Source organism: Salvelinus alpinus, chromosome 30 (genome assembly GCF_045679555.1).
Source record: "Salvelinus alpinus chromosome 30, SLU_Salpinus.1, whole genome shotgun sequence".
Lineage (NCBI taxonomy): Eukaryota > Metazoa > Chordata > Actinopteri > Salmoniformes > Salmonidae > Salvelinus > Salvelinus alpinus.
This window is the reverse complement of record NC_092115.1, coordinates 14399554-14416441: the sequence shown is the minus strand read 5'-3', so window position 1 is coordinate 14416441 and position 16888 is coordinate 14399554. Positions and strand designations below refer to the sequence as shown.

The window sequence follows — 16888 nt, the reverse complement described above, 5'->3', positions numbered from 1 at the left end:
ACCGACCGCATACTGTACTACGACTTGATCGAATGTGTCTTCCGCATACCGTACTACGACTTGATCGAATGTGCACATTCTGTTACATATTAATATAACTCACTCGGAAGCTTTGAACTGTAACCATCTATTCAGTAACTATGTAGTAAGTAACTCCTAATATTAAGGCTATAAATTAATACATTGTATCTGGCACATCATATCTGCTGCACCTGTAGATTGTTAGCTACACAATGTAATGTAAATTCTCGCCATCTCTCTTCCTGTTTGTCTGTAGCTACGCTATATAGCCTAATTGTGAAAATGAAGACAGGAATATATGTAGAGCACTTGGTGAAAGTCGCTACCTCAGATGTCTGGATTTGGTTGCACACAGCACACTCTTGAGGAAGTGTCTCTTGAGTTTGGTACAGGTTCCAACTGGTCCAGGCTAGATAATATAAAAATAGTTGGCCACACTCTGCTCAATGTAACCAGAGAACTGAATAAATAACAGCCAGGCCAGGTTCATGAGGCCAAACAACTTTAGTCAGTGATTATTTAAAAAGGTATTCATTATAATCAATGACATTTTCTTTATTACACAGTTGAAAGACTGTTATAACATATAAATATTATACACTTCATAAAGGGAGAATATGGTGACCTGATACGGATTGTGATTGTGTAACAGCAGAGATCTGATTACAGACCTGTAGATGGCGGCAGACACACAGAAGAGAAATCTGACAGTGGGTCATATAGTTGGGTGTGAGGGCAAGAGCGGTGTACAGGGTTGTGGTCGTGGTCACAGCAATGGGGAATAGGTGGATCTGTCGTGTAATTTGGGCCTGTCTACGGGGCGGAAGCAGACATACAGAGGTAACCCCCACATGTACTTAGCAACCAGGTCATTGTATTGAAAAGGTCTGAACACAGTAAATGCAAACCCAATCCCAGACAGACACACCTGTTTCCATGACAATTAATGACTAGTAAGCATCACGTGTCCCCAATCCCAGTATACCAGATTGTAATATGATTAATAATAACACCAACTGACTACAGCTACAGCCTTATATTCACAGTCACTGATACTGTATGTCTATGCATGTTCATGTTTTTTGAATGAGGCTGCCTGAGACGGTCTGAATCAGTAATCTTGTCTAGCGCCTTAGGGGGCTCAGGTGAGGAACAGACAGGTGATATATAGGCTAATGTAGGAAGACATACTGCCTACCTGTAGGCTACACATTGTGTTTATGGTGTTCTGTGTGACTCATTGAGAGTGTTGTTTGTGTTTATCAGTGCAGATGCGGTAATAACCCCTGTGGTGCTGCTACTATATGCAGTGGATCAAATACAGGTCCCTCAGCTGGGACTCAGAGACTCACACCACACAGTGCTGGCAGAATATGGTGCTTTCAAGACAACTGGGAACTCAGGGGAAAAAACAAGGTCAAATCATGACATTGTCATTAGTGTGTGACTAGCTATGCCCAGCAGAAGATTTTGTTGAAACTGATTAGTTTGATTAAAATTCCTTTGAGAATCTCAAGCATTCAGAGGAATTAATATTTACATTATTGATATAAATAAATGATGTATGTTAATTTATCATGACTTTATTACAATCATAATATGAATTATTATTTAGCATTTGAAAGCTTGATAGATGATGGCCTTATCTGACATATTGGGATTTAGCTCCACCTGCTGTTGTACATGGACATGCATTCTATTCACCTAGTGTTCAATGTCATTGTGCAATTTAATAAAATATGTGCTGCTGACAAGGCTTGTTTATTAATTGTAATCAGTGAAATCCAAACAGCTCAAGGTGCTTGCCACAGTCGATGTAATTCAGTCATAAATGATTTGTTAAATATTGGATTTCTCTTGAAATTCTCTATCAAAGGATGTCTGGCCAAGTGAAATGACTCATTGTTTGGTGGTTGTCGAACCAGAGCTGTTGAGGTCAGTGGTACAGTGGGTGTGTGGGCGAGGCGCAATCAAGGCAATACAGTCCGAGATTGGCACAAGGATAGGGCACAGACTGGCACACAGAGACAATGCCATCCCTGACAGTTTCATAAACAGGCCTGTCTGCTATGGCTCTTACAGTGAGACTGCTATATTGGCTACTCAGAGTTGAGTCAGTTTGTTGAATGGGGTTAAGTAGGGTTATGCTTCCACTTGCCACTGCCATTTCTGATTAAACATGTTTTCTTATGTAGGCTACACATAACCAACCATTTAAGTGCTATTTTTCTTTAGTGGCTGGCAGGTGGAAATATTACCAACCATGTTATGTTCCAGCTGCTCTGCTTGCAGGGGTGTTGGCTAGGATCCATTGCAGCAATAAGCATGTAAAAAAAGTTTGAGTGACACAAATAAAACAAAAATCCACACATTTGTTTTTCCTTTTCACTCGTTTTGGTTTAACACTTGATAATTTGCATAATTGTATTCACTTAAATGTAATTCTGTGACTAAAGGTGACACGGTCAGGAAGTCATATGATTTAATTAGATAAGTATAATAATATAATATATAATAAATAATATATGTCAAAAGCATTGTTCTGTGACTTGGGAGTACATTACTCTTTTATAAGTAGCCTACGTCCTCTGTCCTCATATGTCAATCGCTTTTTGAAGATCTAGTTTGAGCCTTTTGCCGTTCCGTCGTCATGTAAACACGTGGGCCGAAAAAGCCATATATAGAGGTAGAAGACGCCATTGTTCGAAACTGTTCACCACTGGCAGAAGTATAAAGAAGCAACTAACATGGCGTCGACGAGCCGGTGTGTAAAACCATCTATTCTAAGCTGTGTTTTGGAATATTATGTTTTCATGTGGGGTACGGTTATTGATCAAAGGGTGGGGGGTGGCCATCAACACATAGATGTTTGTTTCTAACGCGACTCACCGTGTTTTTCATTATAGCCGCCGGAATGTCCGTACTACTTAACCTTAACTAACGTTAGCCTACCAGAAAACACTCAAATCAGTTTGACACATTGTATCGATCGTATATCATGTTAACTTGATCATGTTGCTCATGTAGAACGTCGTCCTCGCACATGCGATTGTCAATGAGCGATGTAATGTTTTTAAAGGGATGGGTGATGTCGGGCCATCACAGCTGGCTAACTCCAATTACTCTAGCTAACGTTATCTAATATATTTTTACAGTAACAGTGTCAACGCATGACACCTTGACAGTGATCTAATCATTACAAGTTAAGCCATTGATAAGTTATAAGGACACTGCAAGTTTATTTGGTGGTTTTAACATCTGACAGTAGAATAAATCGCTGGTAACTAACTAGCTCAAAAATAAATAGCTTGTTTTCGCTTGCCTGAACGAAGAGAAACCGAATGTTGACGTACCAGTAGGCATAAAGCCTTTGTCAAAGAACAGAAACCCAGGGGATTGGAAGAACAGTTTGTGCCAGAATTTCGGATAGATAGCTATATGGGGTATGTATCGGTTTTGGTATTAACGTTATAGAATCGAATTGGTGTCGAGGATAATTTCCAAACCGCTGGATGCCCATTTAATGGGTTCGGTGGTCCCACGTAGGACAGTTTCGAAGCGCTTTTGGCCACATCAGCATAATTTCGGTTGGAAATTCGTCTGGGTACAACAACACAATCTCGGGTGGCTTCTGCACTAGCTAGGTTTGCAGTGCTTCCCAGTCCAGTTCTTGTAGATAGATATATATATATATCTATATCTATCATGTGAATGTGTATGTATTTGCTTGTGAAAAGTTAAAACATTGTAACTTGTAATTTTCTTAAGTGCCTTTTGTTTTAAAGATCTTAAAGGTAGCTAGCTATTTTCCTATTATTTCCCTGATCAAGGGGAAAACTGACATGTTAAACAATTTGAGCAGAATTTGAACAAAGGCCTGTAAGATTTGTCATCATAATTTGCCAATTCAAATGTCACAGTAAACAATCGGCTTTAACTGAAGTGTATAGAGTAGGTGAACTAATAACACAAACTTGACAGTAAACCAGCTTTATGGTTATAACTACAGTCACATCCAATTCTGGGGTAACTCTCACTAGGCAGGGTCAGAGCTTTGAGGTCATTGTCGGCTGACCTCTGGGATTTCTTCTTTCCTTGCAGCGGAGATGTCCTGGCCCTTCCCAAGGTGCAGTGCCCCAACCACCCAGATGCCATGCTGGTGGAAGACTACAGAGCAGGGGACATGATCTGCCCCGAGTGTGGCCTTGTAGTGGGTGAGGACAGGCCACACGCATGCACAGCTTTGTATTACTCTTTATTACTATACTTGAGGACTTTTTTACCCTAACCCTAATTCTAACTCAACCTAACCCCTAAGCCTAAAATAGCCTTTTTAGAAGTTAGGACCGGCCAAATGTCCTCACTTCTCTGAATTGGCCTTGGTTTACCATAGTTGTGAGGACTTCTGGTTCAGTATAGTAAAACAAGCGCACAGACACACATTACCTGTCAACAGACTGACATAAAGTCTTATGTGTAGGGATGAGAAGTATTTCCATTAGGTAAATAGCATAACTTAACATAAACCAACACTTCTATAGACACTTACTGAAAATACTAACCTCTAGTTCGGAGGGAGGCAGTGCTGTGACAGTGTTTGTGCTGGTATTATGGGACTCGAGCAGCGAGATGTCATGTCTGACCTGCCACATGGCTGGAGTACATAATAATATGTAACATGATACCATGAAATTCTAGAAATGACAACATCCTCGCAAAGATGCAATAGAATCAAATCTGTCCACACCTTCCTTAGACAGCCTTGGAAAGCCACCCTAGTTACAGCAACAGATTAAATTACAGGGCTCTATCTGAACGTAACATAGCAGGTCTCCCATAATGAGTCCCATAGGAAACACTTAGCTAATCATATGGGGGTATAGTGGGTAAGTGGGTGGATTCAGTGATGTGAAGCTAGATTGTATCCCATAGCTTTGCCATAAGCAGATGAACGTCATATTAGTACTCGATATTAGTGTGATTTATCTATGGGAGGGTTTATGGGATTAAGGTGAAAAATCTAATCCCCGACCCTGCTAGTTTCCAGGAAGAGGCAATAAACGAGAGAAAATATTGGACAAAGGAAAGTGTCTAGTTCCCGAGTGAGAATGCCATCTTGTGGCATGGTCTGGGAAGTGCAGGGTGTAATCAAATCTGTGACCGGAACAATGGAGATGAGACACATTTGGTTGATTGTGTCCTGGTTGTATCATTAGACCTCGTTACTATTCTCATTTACATAAACATGTTCAAAGTGGTGGCCTGGGTCTCACTGACCCTCAATACTGATTACTTTCTTAATAACGATTTCCTTCGTCTCCTTTTATCACAAAAGGAAGGACTCACTTGGTGAAAGCATTATACTATGATGGTAAAATCAATACAGTGGGTGCTTGATGTTCATCACTTTTACCTCCTTTATCCATAAATGTCACTGTCAGTGCTCAAGGAGACAAAATAGAGTAAAAAGGAAGAGATTTTAACATATTGGAACGTGGCCCTATGCGGTAATGTCTGGTTCCTCAGGTTGAACATATTGGAACGTGGCCCCATGCGGTAATGTATCTGGTTCCTCCTCAGGTGACAGGGTGATTGATGTGGGTTCAGAGTGGAGGACCTTCACCAATGAGAAAGCCACCCAAGACCCGTCCAGAGTGGGCGACGCCCAGAATCCACTCCTCAACGGGGGAGACTTGAGCACCATGATCAGCAAGGTAAGTACACACAAAGTTAACACTTACAGGGAAAGATGCTCTAAAACTATTTTTTTGTTTGTGGTCAGTGGCTAGATGTTGATGCCTGACAAGAGAAGGACCACATCTAAATATGGCCCGGGGAGCCAGACAAAGAAATGCAATGACAAGAAAATCTCTGCACCCCTTTTTGTGTGACATGGTCGTTATCAGGTTCCTCTGTTCTCCATAAAATAGACTTCATTGTTATAAGATTTACTGGTAGTAAATGGATTATGCTAATAAAGGGATCAGACATCGCAAATGTGTTTAATTTTAATTATAATAGCTTTTTTGTATAGTTTTATTTCTCATGATACCGTCTTGTTGTATTTGTATAATTAATTCCTTGTTATGTAGCTTGTATTTTCTGCTGCAGGGTTCCCTGTGAAAAACAAAGGTTAAATAAAGTCTTCATCGCCTCAATTGGTTCCAACCATTCTGTTGTCACCATAGGGAACAGGCGCGGCAAGTTTTGATGAGTTCGGCAACTCCAAGTACCAGAACCGGCGGACCATGAGCAGTTCAGACCGCGCCATGCTAAACGCCTTCAAAGAGATTACCACCATGGCTGACCGGATCAACCTACCAAGGAACATCATAGTGAGTCCTGTTCTCTCTTCCAATTGTTTAGCTTTGTGGAACCTAGTAGCTAGCTAACTTCTCATTTCTAACTACATAGGATTAATATATTTCCAAAACTCAAGTTATTTAGCAGGTTACTCTAAATATGGGGTTTTCTCTTAAAGGTGCACTATGCATAAAAAGCTCTGCCATTTCCTGGTTGCTAAAATTCTAACAGGTCGCCTAATTTCAGTTTGTGACAAAACAAGCAATGCATAGTGTAGAGAACAAACCCGAAAGTAAAAGACACAAAAACAAAACTTGAGAACAGGAAGCATAGACATAGCGCACATAGAACAGATCTACTACTGCTTCTGATACTTGCTTTCAATGAGAATTAGATCTATAACTCCCATTTCTATGTGAATTTGCCCAAAAAGGTACAAATTGCAGCTTTAACCAAAGTATGATAATGTCTGCAGCATTTTAAGAGATTTTGCACTGACCTAAATGTTGTATTTGACCTGCAGGACCGAACAAATAACTTATTTAAGCAAGTGTACGAACAGAAGAGCCTGAAGGGGCGGGCCAACGACGCCATCGCATCAGCCTGCCTCTATATCGCCTGCAGACAAGAGGGTGTGCCTCGGACATTTAAAGGTGAGTTCTTATAAAGAGGATGTTTAGGGCCTCCCGAGTTGCGCAGCGGTACAAGGCAGCGCTGGAGGCGTCACTACAGATCCGGGTTCGATCCCGGGCTGTGTTGCAGCCGGCCGTGACCAGGAGACTCATGAGGCGGCGCACAATTGGCCCATTGTCGTCCGGATTAGGGGAGGGTTTATCCTCATGGGATGTCCTTGTCCCATCGCGCTCTAGCGTGACAACTTGTGACGGCCAGGCACATGCACACTGACTTCGGTCGCCAGCTGTACAGTGTTTCCTCCAACACATTGTTCCGGCTGGCTTCCGGGTTAAGCAGGCAGTGTGTCAAGAAGCAGTGCGGCTTGGCAGGGTCGTGTTTCGGAGGACGCATGGCTCTCGACTTTTGCCTCTTCCGAGTCCGTATGGGAGTTGCAGCGATGGGACAAGACTAGCTAGCAATTTGGGGAGAAAAAGGAGTAAAAAGTACAAAACAGACAAAAGAAACCTGAAAAGGATGTTTAGAGTTCATATTAGGATGAAAAAATATTTCATGCAACACCTTGGAATGAGTGTCTGTTGCTGGTTGCTACAAATTAAAACCAAGACTACATGGTTATAATAAACTCAGCAAAAAAAGAAACGGCCCTTTTTCAGAACCCTGTCTTTCAAAGATAATTCGAAACAATAAACATTGTTTCCCATGCTTGTTCAATGAACCATAAACAATTAATGAACATGCACCTGTGGAAAGGTCGTTAAGACACTAACAGTAGGCAATTAAGGTCACAGTTATGAAAACTTAGGACACTAAAGAGGCCTTTCTACTGACTGAAAAACACCAAAAGAAAGATAACCAGGGTCCCTGCTCATCTGCGTGAACGTGCCTTAGGCATGCTGCAAGGAGGCATGAGGACTGCAGATGTGGCCAGGGAATTAAATTGCAATGTCCGTACTGTGAGACGCCAAAGACGGTGCTACAGGGAGACAGGACGGACAGCTGATCGTCCTCGCAGTGGCAGACCACGTGTAACAACACTTGCACAGGATCGGTACATCCGAACATCACACCTGCGGGACAGGTACAGGATGGCAACAACAACTGCCCGAGTTACACCAGGAACGCACAATCCGTCCATCAGTGCTCAGACTGTCCGCAATAGGCTGAGAGAGGCTGGACTGAGGGCTTGTACCTGTTGTAAGGCAGGTCCTCACCAGACATCACCGGCAACAACGTCGCCTATGGGCATAAACCCACCGTCGCTGGACCAGACAGGACTGACAAAAAGTGCTCTTCGCTGACGAGTCGCGGTTTTGTCTCACCAGGGGTGATGGTCGGATTCACGTTTATCATCGAAGGAATGAGCGTTACACTGAGGCCTGTACTCTGGAGCGTGGTCGATTTGGAGGTGGAGGGTCCGTCATGGTCTGGGGCGGTGTCACAGCATCATCGGACTGAGCTTGTCATTGCAGTCAATCTCAACGCTGTGCGTTACAGGGAAGACATCCTCCTCCCTCATGTGGTACCCTTCCTGCAGGCTCACCCTGACATGACCCTCCAGCATGACAAGAATGTCAGTGTTCTGCCATGGCCAGCGAAGAGCCTGGATCTCAATCCCATTGAGCACGTCTGAGCACGAATGGGTTAGGGCCATTCCCCCACAAAATGTCCGGGAACTTGCAGGTGCCTTGGTGGGAGAGTGGGGTAACATCTCACAGCAATAACTGGCAAATCTGGTTCAGTCCATGAGGAGGAGATGCACTGCAGTACCTAATGCAGCTGGTGGCCACACCAGATACTTACTTTTGATTTTGACCCCCCCTTTGTTCAGGGACACATTATTCCATTTCTGTTAGTCATGGCTGTGGAACTTGTTCAGTTGGTCTCAGTTGTTGAATCTTGTTATGTTGATACAAGTATTTACACATGTTAGGTTTGCTGAAAATAAATGCAGTTGACGGTGTGAGGACATTTCTTTTTTTTGCTGAGTTTATATTCCTGGGTTGTTCGTTAGGCACCAAAGGGAAGAAAATGGACAAACAGGGAGGTAGCTACCACCTGGAATGGTCCAAAAAGAAAAGCTTATTTTCTTGCATTTTAAAATGTTCTCTGTTGCATGACTTATTAGAACGATCCTGATGGTGTATCACTAATGACTCCCTTGTCACCCATCCCTCGCAGAGATCTGTGCCGTGTCCCGTATCTCCAAGAAGGAGATTGGCCGCTGCTTCAAGCTGATCCTCAAGGCCCTGGAGACCAGCGTGGACCTCATCACCACCGGAGACTTCATGTCCCGCTTCTGCTCCAACCTGGGCCTGCCTAAGCAGGTGCAGATGGCGGCCACCTACATCGCCCGGAAGGCCGTGGAGCTGGACCTGGTGCCCGGCAGGAGCCCCATCTCTGTGGCTGCCGCCGCCATCTACATGGCCTCTCAGGCCTCTGCCGAGAAGAAGACCCAGAAAGGTGAGGTGGGGGATAGGCTTTTTCAGGTGGTCATCACTTAAAGTTCTTTATTGGCTGAATCTGAACTACACTACACAACCAGAGGTATGTGGAGACCTGCTTGTCATGGGCATTAATATACAGTTGGTCCCCTATTTGCTGTTATAACAGCCAATCTTCTGGGAAGGCTTTCCACTAGATGTCGAGACATTGCTGCGGGTAGTGGCTTACATTCAGCCACAAGTACATTTGTGAGGTTGGTCACTGATGTTGGGCGATTAGGCCTGGCTCGAAGTCAGTTCCAATTCATCCCCAAGGTGTTTGTTGGGGTTGAGGTCAGGGCTCTGCAGGCCAGTCAAGTTCTTTCACACCGATCTCGACAAATTATTTCTGTATGGACCTCGCTTTGTGCATGGGGGCGTTGTCATGCTGCAACCGGAAAGGGCCTTCCCCAAACTGTTGCCACAAGGTTAGAAGCACAGAATCATCCAGAATGTCATTGTATGCTGTAGTGTTAAGATTTCCCTTCACTGGAACTAAGGGGCCTAGCCCGAACCATGAAACACAGCCCCAGACCATTATTTCTCCACCAAACTTTATAGTTGGTACTATGCATTTGGGTAGGTAGTGTTTTCATGGCAACCACCAAATCCAGATTTGTCCCTCGGACTGCCAGATGGTGATACATGATTCATCAATCCAGGGAAGACGTTTCCACTGCTCCAATGGCGGCGAGCTTTACACCACTCCAGCCGACGCTTGGCAGTGCACATGGTGATCTTAGGCTTGTGTGTGGCTGCTCGGCCATGGAAACCCATTTCATGAAGCTCTCGAAGGAACAGTTATTGTGCTGATGTTGCTGCCAGAGGCAGTTTGGAATTCAGTAGTGAGTGTTGCAACCGAGAAGAGATGATTTTTACACGCTTCAGCACTCAGTAGTCCAGTTCTGTGAGCTTGTGTGACCTACCACTTTGTGGCTGAGCCATTGTTGCGCCTAGACTTTTCCACTTCACAATAACAGCAATTATACTTGACCGGGGCAGATCTAGCAGGGCAGAAATTTGACAAACTGACTTGTTGGAAAGGTGGCATCCTATGACGGTGCCACGTTGAAAGTCACTGAGCTCTTCAGTAAGGCCATTCTACTGCCCATGTTTGTCTATGGCGATTGCATGGCGGTGTGCTTGATTTTATACACCAGTCAGCAACAGGTGTGGCTGAAATAGCCAAATCCACTAGTTTGAAGGGGTGTCCACATACTTTTTCACAGCACTTTATACACAAGCATTTGCCCCCTTTCAAATTGTATCTACTTATGCATATTTTTGATACGTAATTATCAGATTTTCAAACAAAACTTAATATTAGATAAAGGGAACCTGAGTGAACAAATAGCACTTATATATTTCATTTTTCATAAACAAGATCAGTCTCATCGCTGTGGAGGAATGTTGGCCCACTCTTCCATGCAGAGTTAAAGCAGTTCTGCGACATTTGTGGGTTTCAAGTCCTACCACAACTCAATTGGAATTAGGACTTTGGCTAGGCCATTCTAAAACTAAAAATGTGTTGCTTTTTAGCCATTTTCATGTAGACATTATTGTGTGTTCTGGATCATTGTCTTGTTGCATGACCCAGCAGCGTTTCAGCTTCAGCTCACAGACGGATGGCCTGACTTTCTCCTGTAGAATTCTGATACAGAGCAGTATACATGGTTCCTTCTATTAAGGCAAGTTGTCCAGGTCCTGAGGCAGCAAAGCATCCCCAAACCATCACACACTACCACCACCCTGCTGACCGTTGGTATGAGGTTCTTACTGTGGAATGCAGTGGGACCCATGTTATACCTTTGAATCATCTGTCCATAGAACATTCTTCTAAGTCTGGATTATCATCCAGGTGCTTTTTGGCGAACTTGAGTCCACTTTGGATGAGATGGGTCCCATTATGTCTGGCAAAAACCAAATACTACATTAAGAACCGCAGACCGATGGTCAAAGATGGTGGTACTGTGATGGTTTGGGGATGCTTTGCTGCCTCAGGACCTGGACGACTTGCCTTAATAGAAGGAACCATGAATTCTGCATCAGAGAATTCTACAGGAGAATGTCAGGCCATCCGTCTGTGAGCTGAAGCACAGCTGGGTCATGCAGTGAGTTAAAGCCGTTATGCATGGAAGAGTGAGCCAAAATTCCTCCACAGTGACGTGAGAGAATGATCAACAACTACAGGAAGTGTTTGGTTGGAGTCATTCCAGCTAAAGGTGGCACAACCAGGTAGTGTAAGGGGCCAAATACTTTTTCACACAAGGGTGTTGGTTGGCTTTGTTAAAGAAATAAAAATATCTAAAACTCAGGCTCCCTTTTTATAATAGGTTTTGGTTGAAGATCTGGTAACAATCAGTATCAAAAATATAGAATCATTAAGGGGGCAAATACTTTTTCACGGCACTGTATAGTGTATATTTGTGTTTGTAAGCTTTACAATCTGCTTCAGTACATTTCAGGCATGAATAACAGTGTGACAATCATAAAGGTTCAGGAACTCGTATTTCTGATAGTTCTGAGAACAAGTGCAGCACCAATGTTCTGAAGACTCTTAAAGCAGCAGTAGTCATTTCTTCAAATCCTTCCACAGAGATTGGAGACATCGCCGGTGTGGCGGATGTCACAATCAGACAGTCGTACAGACTCATCTACCCCCGCGCTGCCGACCTCTTTCCCCCGGACTTCAAATTCGACACCCCCGTGGACAAACTGCCCCAGCTGTGATGGCCTGCTCGTCCCAACAACACATTCTTCTCTACTGGGTTCTTTTTGTATTGAATTTCTATGATTTTTTTTCTCTCCTCTGTTCCCTTGTTAATTAAGCCTTTGAGCCTTTGTCAAGGCACTTTTTTTGCAGGAATACAGACAAGTACAGGACACACATTCCATTGCTATAAGAATTAGATTGCAAACTGTACAGTATTTCATTTGAGTGTGTATATATACTGTATATATGTCCAAGTGAGAATGTAATTGGTGCTTGCAATATTAGGCTGGTTTTATACTGTATACACCTACTTTTGTAGGAAATTAGCAGGTTACATTTTGTTAGCTTATTGGCAATATATTAAAGTAAATTTAAATGCTTTTCTGAAAAGCATATTGTACACCTCATGCATTGAATAACATTAAACTTTGTATGGAATGTGTTTGCTGAGTGACTAATACTGCTTTTTATTTTATCCTTTGAAGTGTTCATTTTTCTGTATTAATACACTTGAGTTCCACTTGGGAGTACATTGATCAGTAAGTCTTTGCCCTTTACGGACAGCCACACAAGTTATAGCTAGTCTCATCCCTCCCGCTGGGTGTACAGTTGTGGGCCTGGTATAGCAATAGAAGCATGAATTCAACACCATTGCTTTTGTTTTGAAAATCTGCTATTTCTAATGGTCAAGTCATTACATGAAGTAAACTCAGCAAAAAAGAAACGTCTTTTGACTGTCAACTGTGTTTATTTTCAGCAAACTTAACACATGTGAACATAAGATTCAACAACAGACAAACTGAACAAGTTCCACAGACATGTGACTAACATAAATGGAATGTGTCCCTGAACAAAAGGGGGGGGGGGGGTCAAAAGTAACAGTATCTGGTGTGGCCACCAGCTGCATTAAGTACTGCAGTGCATTTCCTCCTCGGGAACTGCACCAGATTTGACAGTTCTTGCTGTGAGATGTTATTCCACCAAGGCACCTGCATTTCCCGGACATTTCTGGGGGGAATGGCCCAAGCCCTCACCCAACAGGTCCCAGACGTGTTCAGTGGGATTGAAATCCGGGCTCTTCGCTGGCCATGGCAAAACACTGACATTCCTGTCTTGCAGGAAATCACTCACAGAACGAGCAGTATGGCTGGTGGCATTGTCATGCTGGAGGGTCATTTCAGGATGAGCCTGCAGGAAGGGTACCACATGAGGAAGGAGGATGTCTTCCCTGTAACGCACAGCGTTGAGATTGCCTGCAATGACAAGCTCAGTCCGATGATGCTGTGACAGACCATGACGGACCCTCCACCTCCAAATTGATCCCGCTCCAGAGTACAGGCCTCGGTGTAACGCTTATTCCTTCGACGATAAAGGCGAATACGACCATCACCCCTGGTGAGACAAAACCGCGACTCGACAGTGAAGAACACTTTTTGCCAGTCCTGTCTGGTCCAGCGACGGTGGGTTTGTGCCCATAAGCGACGTTGTTGCCGGTGAGAACAGGCCTACAAGCCCTCAGTCCAGCCTCTCTCAGCCTATTGCAGACAGTCTGAGCACTGATGGAGGGATTGTGCATTCCTGGTGTAACTCGGGCAGTTGTTGCCATTCTGTAACTGTCCCGCAGGTGTGATGTTCAGATGTACCAATCCTGTGCAGGTGTTACACGTGGTCTGCCACTGCGAGGATGAGCACTGTTTTAGGCGTCCCACAGTACAGACATTGCCATTTATTGCCCTGGCCTCATCTGCAGTCATGACCCTGGGCATCGTTCTTCTGGTGTTTTTCAGAGTCAGTAGAAAGGCCTCTTTAGTGTTCTAAGTTTTCATAACTGTGACCTTAACTGTCTACCGTCTGCACGACCATTCCACAGGTGCATGTTCATTGAGCAAGCATGGGAAACCGTGTTTAAGCCCTTTACAATGAAGATCTGTGAAGTAATTTGGATTTTTACAAATTATCTTTGAAAGACAGGGTTCTGAAAAAGGGACGTTTATTTTTTTGCTGAGTTTATTTGCAAAGTTGAACATGACAAAGTTATACTGTAGCTTAACAAGGGGAACTTGTGCTCAATGCTTCACCTGGATTAAAGGTAAATTAGTGTCTTTACTATTCTTCCAGAGGTTTTGATCCTTCTACGCGAGATCATGTTTTAGTTATCCACTTACCTCAAAGCCGGGTCACTCCTTGTTATTTCTTCAAAGTGCTCCAGCTTGGTCTGACTTCAATAAGATGCACCCATGGGTCATGGATGAACAGTGGACTGCTGTAGTATGTTCATGGACAGTTCTATAGGGCGTGTTGCTCTTCACACCATGGAAGAGATTCTCAGATCAAAGAGACCAAGACATAGCATGGGCTTGAAAGTGATGTGCTCATGCCAATAGAATACAATATGCAAAGGTAGCACAACTATTAAAAACATTTAATTTGTGCATTCATGATAGGCGACAAACCCCAACAGCAAAATGCTTCTTTACACCAGGGCCAACAGGGTCTTGTAACTTCAATGTGGTGTACCATTCAAAAAAGCTTGTCTGTTTTCGCAACACGCTCAAGCGGCCATTTAAGCACTGGGAGAAATAACTTTGTACAATCTATTTTCATAATTACACTAAACATAGATCATAAAAAAATATCTATTGATAGTGCTATAAACTTAATTGTGTGTACATACATATATGCCCTCCCTGTAGTGATTCATTTACATAGTCTGCACAAACTGGCACTAAGTTTAAGCTCCAGAGTTTAGTTTCCCCTGGGTAAAGATCTAGGGCCAGCTTCCCCAATCCTCCTAACCTGGAGGCAACTTCACCCTACACATAGGTTGATGTCAGTTTGATCATACATCCATTACTGTTTCCATAGTCCCACTGTCAGGACTGAATGAATGAGTTTTGGTAATAAGCTGTATCAGTCACTTCAGATCCATCATTTGACCAACTCCAATCATTGCAGGCTGTGACGTCTTCTGGTATCTTCAGTTAAAAGAATTGAGGTATCGAGGTTGGAATCAATTCTATTTCAAATCAGTTAATTCAGGTAGCGAATGCAAATCAGTTAATTCAGGTAGCGAATGGAAGTTCAACAGAATTCATACATTTTCTGCATCGAATTGAATTATAATGGAACTGACCCACTGTTAGAAATGCTAGAGTAATCGATTCTATCCACAAGAGCACAACATTGCTAGCTGAATGCATTGTTATCACCCAATAACTAAATCTGGGGCTGTATAGCTCAGAGTACGAGTGCTGATCTAGGATCAGGTTCCCCTGTTCATGTAATCCTTTTCATTGTGATCTAAAAGGCATAACTGATCCTAAATCAGCACTTCTACTCTGAGACACTTGCTTAATGGTGCTAGGAACCCACCAGAGGGAGCCATGTCGGATAAGTGTCCATATTGTGTGCACCTTACAAATGATGACTTTTAAAGTGGCAGTCGCCTTTGATGTCTCTAGAACTCTGTTGTACTGCTTAATTATTTTCCCTCCAACATCCTTATAGCATTACATAGTGAAACACATCCCTGTATGCTAGTAAATGAGGGATAGTTGCAGTACCATGAGGGCTAACACTGGATGCACTGCTTTGTCTAATGATCATCTGTTTAAAAATAAAAAAATTCTGCACTATTTTTTGAGAGTGAGCCAGCTCTTAGCTTTGCTAGCAGAAACAGGAAGGCATTCTTTAAAAACGGTGGGAGGGTTCTCCCTGCATTGTTGCGAAGGGCCCGTAACTAGGCCCGTAACTAAGCATTTCACTGTTAGTCCACACTGGTTGTTTACAAAGCATGTGACAAATAAGTGTGTGGGTGGGGGAGATGACAAGGATCAGCTAAAAGGGAGCCCTTACTTTGGCTTTCAAGTCAAAAGGCAGTAGTAGTCAAGATGTGTTGTTTTTAACCTCACGTGACAGTTCAGTGATTATTGCTTAAAACACTCATAATACAATATGGCAGACCTTAGAGAAAAGTCATTTAGTTATGGCTTGAGAAATGACTCGTTAATACGGATGAATAATATTCTGTACATGATAAAAAATAAAAGACTGACTATGAATAACATGATGTTGCCGGCGTTTCCTTTGACATAGTTCATATGAAAACCTTCTCAGTGGTCAGACAATAGACAACATGCGCTGGAGGCCTCCTTCTCCGTCTTCTCTCAAAATTCTCAGAAGAAAAGCAAAATGTAATCTCTCTCTCTGTTAAAGAAAGTTCTTCATTTTGTTAAAAAATAAACAAGGGTGTTCAGTTGTGGAGTCGGGGGGGGGGGGTCTTTCAATGGCACAGAGTGCGCCCGAAGGATGGAAGAGCGATGTTTTCCCTTCCCTCAACGTTTGTTTGGGAAAAAGGCTTTTTTCCAAATGTGAGCTACAGTCAGTCAGCGCTGTGTTGTTTGGTTCACAGTGTGTGTTTGTTCAACGTGTTAGGAGGAGGGAGAAGGGGGGGCTAACACCAGTCTGCGATGTAGTCAAAGTCTGAGAACATGTCCTGCTCATTCTTGCTGAGCGCCCTGGGTTCTCTGGGCGGGGTTAGGATGGGCGCTTCTGAGGTAAATTCGTTGTCGAAGTTGCTGACGTCGTTGGAGTCCTGGATGGTCGGCACAAACGGAGGCTTCACCTTCTTGGACAGTAGTCCGTTCCAATCCATATTCTGGGGGGTGAAAGGAAGGAGAAAATTGATGAAAGAGTGAACTTATGTCAACTATCAGGACAGACATGTATTGAATCG

General features: G+C 43.3%; 2 protein-coding genes and 1 long non-coding RNA gene across 4 annotated transcripts in view; 2 read left to right on the top strand and 1 right to left on the bottom strand.

Moving 5' to 3' along the window:
• Window positions 1-5: 5 nt before the first annotated feature.
• Window positions 6-1775, top strand: LOC139559523 (uncharacterized). Its single transcript, XR_011671788.1, has 2 exons — window positions 6-145; window positions 1288-1775. It is a non-coding gene; the product is annotated as an uncharacterized lncRNA (long non-coding RNA).
• An 889-nt stretch (window positions 1776-2664) lies between these two features.
• gtf2b (general transcription factor IIB) lies at window positions 2665-12595 on the top strand. The gene is made up of 7 exons (XM_071377000.1): window positions 2665-2785; window positions 4123-4235; window positions 5602-5735; window positions 6210-6356; window positions 6848-6977; window positions 9139-9420; window positions 12037-12595. Exons 1-7 carry the CDS (start codon window positions 2769-2771, stop codon window positions 12168-12170), a joined length of 957 nt encoding a protein of 318 aa, XP_071233101.1. The 5' UTR covers window positions 2665-2768; the 3' UTR covers window positions 12171-12595.
• A 1547-nt stretch (window positions 12596-14142) lies between these two features.
• pkn2a (protein kinase N2a) overlaps window positions 14143-16888 on the bottom strand; it is a 34366-nt gene continuing 31620 nt past the window's right edge. For both annotated transcript variants that reach the window (XM_071376998.1, XM_071376999.1), the window contains one exon: window positions 14143-16810. In XM_071376998.1, the coding sequence (XP_071233099.1) occupies window positions 16607-16810 (204 nt within the window). In that variant the 3' untranslated portion in view covers window positions 14143-16606. The remainder of the gene's footprint in view (window positions 16811-16888) is intronic.